The sequence below is a fragment of the Lepidochelys kempii genome, chromosome 2, assembly GCF_965140285.1.
Source record: "Lepidochelys kempii isolate rLepKem1 chromosome 2, rLepKem1.hap1, whole genome shotgun sequence".
NCBI lineage: Eukaryota > Metazoa > Chordata > Testudines > Cheloniidae > Lepidochelys > Lepidochelys kempii.
Window position 1 is genome coordinate 4003938 of NC_136381.1, and position 5999 is coordinate 4009936.

Sequence of the window (5999 nt, forward strand, 5' to 3'; positions counted from 1 at the left end):
CCCTCCACACCAGGACTTTTGACTGTAATTTCCTCTTGCAACTCACTGTGATCAACTGAGCAAGGCATAGTTCAGCACTTGATGTCCTGTCTCCGCCGGGGCTATGACCGGGTGATCCTGTGCCCAGCCAGGCTTCATAAAGGAAAGGATTTATTCAGAACGAAAACATGAAGAGAAAGCCTGCCTGTCTTAGCATGTGTCACCCATCTTCTGCAGGGAGCCCCTGGCAGGGGTCCATCCCTCAACCTTTCAGCGGAGTCTGACCCCTTGGCTAAAGTCTCATGTCACTGCTTGGACCAAGTGAGAATAACCCCCCACCCGCCTCAACCCGCTATCATAGGTTGCCCACTTTATACAATTCTCCAAACTTTATCTGCTGGGCCTCTTGAACCCAGTCCAAACCAGCATATACAATTCACCCAGGGGCTGGCAATTCTGCTGCCTTGGTGACCCATCTAGCCATCTGGGGTAAGTATTGTCTAGTGCTGTTAGTTCATCCACCCCACCCACCCGTCCACGTCACTGCTCTGTCTCCTTTCAAGAAGTTAACCCTTTCCGACCCAGCAGGTAACAGACAACAAAAGGGGAAACTGAGTCAGGCCCCTGAACATACGTTCATGAAAATGAATGAGACGTTTCCCAGTTCGGCACAACAGCTGTTCAGAAACACCCATAGCTAATGAGCACCAGGCTCATGAACCCCCCATCTACAGTGGGATCTGCAATGCCCACACCATCTCAAAGAGCCACTGTTGCTGTAGGGTAAGTGACCTTTCCAGCCACTACCAGATGGGGTTATAGTGGGACAGCCAAAAAAATTCCACCCCTTCCTTCCCTCATGCGTCCCTCTTGATGCACCTGGCCTCAGGGCGGCGGAATGCGACAGGTAGGTTGCACGGGGGGGAAGAGTGAGGAAGTCCCGTATACTCCCTGCTCTCGTCCCTTCTCTGAGCCAATTTTTTAAGCTCCTAGCTGTAGGGCTCCTGCTTTACTCCTTGTAGTTATTTCCCTTTACGCTCCAGGGCACAGCCCGCGGGTGGAGGGGGCAGCTGAAGAAGGATGCAGAACAGTAACTCCTCTTTGCTTCTCAAACCCTCTCTCACCAACTGTGCTGCTAAGTCACACTCTCTGCTGCGCCAGCAGCCCTTGCCCCTGCTCCCGTGAGCTACGAAATGGACCTGTCCTCCAGCATGGGCAATATCGAACAGGTCACTGCCTCTCCCGCCCCCACCCAAGCCCATGGTGTTCAGTTTGGAAGTTGGACTGAAAAGGGTGACAATAGAAGAGGCCGAAGAGATGGGTTTATTTGCAGCAGTTACACAGACAAACAGCACACAGCAACCCAGCTGCTATTTACAGTTCTGAAATTAATATTTTTCACAGTAACGACTGTAATGTTATGAATGTCAGACACCAATGATGAGCAACCAGGGAGGGTTTCACATTCATGTCTCACAGAGTGAATCACATGGAGTAAATCAGACGTGCTGGACCTAGGGGGACAGCTCCACCCCCTGGCGTGAAGGGGTTTCCAGCATGTACAGGGGGTTATGGTTTGATTCAATGGCTCTTAATACCACCACTCTACAAATGGTTCCAACGCTGCTGGAATAAACGGTGAAAGGCCTGGCCGGGAAGTCCCATAGCTATGAGACTCTGTTGTTGGTTTCAGGAATCTCTGGGGCTGGACCCCTCAGTCCCTCCTCCTGTCTCCACCTCGCTGCTCCCCGGCTCCTTTCCCTCCGTGGCCAGGTTCCCTTCTCCTGCCTTCACGCCCTGGCAGACGCCGATGGGAACGGCTCTCCCTCCGGCAGCTGGCAGGGCCAGAGGCGGCGCCTCGATGCAGAGCTGCCCGTCCTGGGACAGGGAGCAGAGCAGGGCCTGCACGTTCACGGCTTCCGGCAGGAGCGTTTCTCGGCGGATCTCTCTGTACTCGCGGGAGCAGACTCCAGCCTCCGACTCCCTTTTCCTCTCCCGCTTCCCCGTCACCGTCAGCTTCCTCCCGGCCAGTCTCACCGTCAGCTCGGCTGGGGAGAAGCCGCTCACGTCCATGGAGAGCTGGTACTTCTCCTTCCCCGGCGCCTGGGACCCGGGCTCCTTCCCAGCACCCTCGGCCAGGGAGCGGCCGCTCGGCCTTGGCGTCGCCCTCCCGCGGCCTCCCCCGCGGAGAAGGGGGGAAGCCAGCAGGAGGGAGCGTCTCATTCGCTCCATCCCCGCCAGGGCCGTCGGCATGTCCCCCACCAGCCGGCCCAAGAGGCTGGGGGGACCCGGCCCCACGAGGCTGGACACGGGGCCACAGCTCCGCCACAGCCACCCTGGGAGCGGGAGCATCCTGCCCGGGGCCGGGCGCCGCGGGGCCGAGCTCAGCTGCCGGGACGACGCTGCTGCTGCTGCTGGAGCCGCCTCTGCCGGGCTCCCTGCCGGGCTGCGGCGGCCCCAGCGCCGCCCTTTATACCGCGCCGGGCGCTCCGGGAACCTGCCGGGCCGGCTGGGGGCGGGGCCTGGCTCGGCTGGGGGCGGGGCGAGCAGTTTCTGGCAGCCGCCCGCGGGCGGAGCTGCCGGGCTGGGCTTTGCTGGATCCTTCCCGACCCCGCTGCGGCAGGGAGGGAGCGGGCGGGTCTCAGCGCCGGGGCACAGGCTTGGCCGGGCGGTACCGCCGAGGTGACCGTTCCCTGGCCGGTGTCTGGGCTGGGGGGGGACAGTTGATTTGTGGCGCAGACACGTGAGATTGGCAAACGCCCCCGCAGCGCACGTGTAATAAACAACAAGAGAGACTCGTCTCCGGTCCCAAAGGCGGGCTGCGTCCCGAACCTGTTCACACCAGCAGCCCCAGGGGAGTCACTCCGATCCCTCCCGTGAGTGCGGTTCAGGGAATGGGTCCCGTCCTTCCCCATCAATCGCTGGGGGAGCGTTAGTGAAACGCTGACAATTCCTGAAACGAGACTAAATATGTAACAACCCCCCCCCCCCCCCGCCCCGTCTCCAGCCTCTGCCACCCCCCGGGCTCCAGCCTCTGCCCCCGGCGCTGAGACCCGCCCGCTCCCTCCCTGCCGCAGCGGGGTCGGGAAGGATCCAGCAAAGCCCAGCCCGGCAGCTCCGCCCGCGGGCGGCTGCCAGAAACTGCTCGCCCCGCCCCCAGCCGAGCCAGGCCCCGCCCCCAGCCGGCCCGGCAGGTTCCCGGAGCGCCCGGCGCGGTATAAAGGGCGGCGCTGGGGCCGCCGCAGCCCGGCAGGGAGCCCGGCAGAGGCGGCTCCAGCAGCAGCAGCGTCGTCCCGGCAGCTGAGCTCGGCCCCGCGGCGCCCGGCCCCGGGCAGGATGCTCCCGCTCCCAGGGTGGCTGTGGCGGAGCTGTGGCCCCGTGTCCAGCCTCGTGGGGCCGGGTCCCCCCAGCCTCTTGGGCCGGCTGGTGGGGGACATGCCGACGGCCCTGGCGGGGATGGAGCGAATGAGACGCTCCCTCCTGCTGGCTTCCCCCCTTCTCCGCGGGGGAGGCCGGGGGAGGGCGACGCCAAGGCCGAGCGGCCGCTCCCTGGCCGAGGGTGCTGGGAAGGAGCCCGGGTCCCAGGCGCCGGGGAAGGAGAAGTACCAGCTCTCCATGGACGTGAGCGGCTTCTCCCCAGCCGAGCTGACGGTGAGACTGGCCGGGAGGAAGCTGACGGTGACGGGGAAGCGGGAGAGGAAAAGGGAGTCGGAGGCTGGAGTCTGCTCCCGCGAGTACAGAGAGATCCGCCGAGAAACGCTCCTGCCGGAAGCCGTGAACGTGCAGGCCCTGCTCTGCTCCCTGTCCCAGGACGGGCAGCTCTGCATCGAGGCGCCGCCTCTGGCCCTGCCAGCTGCCGGAGGGAGAGCCGTTCCCATCGGCGTCTGCCAGGGCGTGAAGGCAGGAGAAGGGAACCTGGCCACGGAGGGAAAGGAGCCGGGGAGCAGCGAGGTGGAGACAGGAGGAGGGACTGAGGGGTCCAGCCCCAGAGATTCCTGAAACCAGCCACCGACTCCTGTAGCCCTGGGACTCTGGTCCATTGACTTTACTCAGCCCAGCTAGTGAGGCTGTTGTAATTGATGTGAATACTTCTGAGCCTGTTCCTGGGCTTTGTCTCTACTCTGCTCACTAACAATTTGTGTGTCTGAGGAAGGTGTCAGTTGCTCTGTGACTGCATGCGGCTGTGGAGCACAGTTGGTGTTTAGAATTTTTTACCTTGTTACTTTAACTAAACTCTTTACTGTAAATACATGGTGGTGCCTGAATTCTGTTTTCTGTGTGATCTCGTCCTACTTTTGCATGTGGTTCAGTTTTCCCCCATGGTGTAGAATTCATTTTCAACCTAACTTCCAAACAGCAGGAAGGAGGATGCGAGACCTGGTCAGGTGTTGAGAGCCATGGGTTGGATGGGCTGGCTAGAGGAGCAAGTCAGGCCCCTCTCTTCTCCAAGAGGCTGCCAGGGAGCAGGATATTTGCTTGGGGGGGCAGGTGTGGATTGGGAAACAAATAACTATATTTGTAAAGCACACATTGCCTGCCTCCTCCACCAGAGAGCCCGGGGCCTTGCACTGCATAAGGAAATAACTGTGATGGGGCTGGAGTAGAAGTACATGCTCTAGGTTTTGTTTTGTGTACAGCAGCTGACCCACGGCCACAGTATAAGTCAGACATGTTTTGGAAGGAGGGAAGGGCCTTACAGCAGCAGCCAATGGTACCCTGCCCCAGGAGTTCTCAGGCAGGGGGTCCTGCTTTGCTATGTGGATAGAGAGGCCCAGAGAAGGGCAAGAACTGCATTGCTACAGGTCTGCAGTGACGTAGTTTTTAAAAAGTGCTTTTTAAAATTGGGAGAGAAGGACAGAGAATTGTGGAGGAAGGAGTTGTCGATGGTGAAGCAAGCTTGGGGCAGGGCCATCTGCCAGCCACAAGGCTGTCTGTCCCAGCTGGAAGGCTCCTTCCCTACTGGGAGGCCAGATTCTCCAGCTCTCCAAGCACACTGTGGGCCTGATACAGATAACAGCAGCTGGGATGAAAACAATGGTGTCAGTTTAAGAAACCCCCCAAACCCGGCTATGTTCCTACAGGGTGTTGATCCAAACCACTCCCAGCTTTGCCCTTGTGGAGTCTTATGCTAGCAACATGTAGATCTATGCAGCCTGGATGGATCCCCTCTCAAGCTTCTCTTCCCAGACCCAAGCCTCTTGGTGAAAGCAGTTTAAAAGGCAAGGGTAAGAGTTTATATGAAGGGGACACGGCTGGTCCTTGGCAAAGGACAGGGTTACAGATCTAGTAAGTCAGGTGCAATGGTTTGCAAGTCGAGAGGCAAAGCTGGCCTTTGAAAAGCTGTCTGGCCCTTTAAGGCCCTACTAGGGAGTGGATTGGCCCAGGTGCAGAACTAAGCCAGCACCACCTCTCTCCATCCCCTTTACCAGTAGGCCTGCTTCCCCTTACAAGCCCTCTCCCCTCCCTGCTGCTAGAAGCCTTAGAAGAGCCTCTCAAACAGATGAAGAGCTTTAGGCCCCCACTGGCCACGCCCCATGTAGATCTGCTCCTGGGCTTGATGCAAGGAAGCCAACACCAGCTACTGCTGCATCCCTGGGCCAGGAAGTGGGGGTGGAGGGAAGGCTAACCAAGTGACCCAGGTTGGGGGCTGAGGCCTGGCAGGCAGAGGGGGGCTCTAAAGAGGAGTCAGAGCAGTGGTGCGGCAGCAATCGGGGATCCCTGCAGGGGCTGAGCCTCACAGCCCCCAGTGGTGCTCCCTGCTATCCAGCAGGGCTGAAGACCCACCAGCAGGGCAGCTGCTGGAATGGAGCTGGGGGAAAGCAGGAGGAAAGCAAAGGGTTCCAGCAGGGGTAGTGCCGCCATTGGGGGTAGGAGGGGGCAGAAGCAGCAGCAGCATGAGGTCCAGGCTCAGGCTGTAATGCAAGAAGGCACCCTCAAGTAGAAGGGCCAATGAATCCAAGAACAGTCCTAGCAGTAACCCACTCCTGGAGCCCAGCTGGTTGGGATCACCCTGCAGAGGC

General features: G+C 59.9%; 2 protein-coding genes across 2 annotated transcripts; one reads left to right on the forward strand and one right to left on the reverse strand.

Moving 5' to 3' along the window:
• Positions 1–1281: 1281 nt before the first annotated feature.
• LOC140905830 (heat shock protein 30C) lies at positions 1282–2941 on the reverse strand. Its single transcript, XM_073329328.2, has one exon. It carries the CDS (start codon positions 2329–2331, stop codon positions 1669–1671), a length of 663 nt encoding a protein of 220 aa, XP_073185429.1. The 5' UTR covers positions 2332–2941; the 3' UTR covers positions 1282–1668.
• Positions 2942–3127: 186 nt separating this feature from the next.
• Positions 3128–4228, forward strand: LOC140906295 (heat shock protein 30C). The gene has a single exon (XM_073329952.2). It carries the CDS (start codon positions 3316–3318, stop codon positions 3976–3978), a length of 663 nt encoding a protein of 220 aa, XP_073186053.1. The 5' UTR covers positions 3128–3315; the 3' UTR covers positions 3979–4228.
• Positions 4229–5999: the final 1771 nt, after the last annotated feature.

What these genes read in the sequence shown, in the direction of transcription:
- LOC140905830 (XM_073329328.2), bottom strand. Translation starts at nt 2,331, where the DNA reads ATGCTCCCGCTCCCAGGGTGGCTGTGGCGGAGCTGTGGCCCCGTGTCC.
- LOC140906295 (XM_073329952.2), top strand. Translation starts at nt 3,316, where the DNA reads ATGCTCCCGCTCCCAGGGTGGCTGTGGCGGAGCTGTGGCCCCGTGTCC.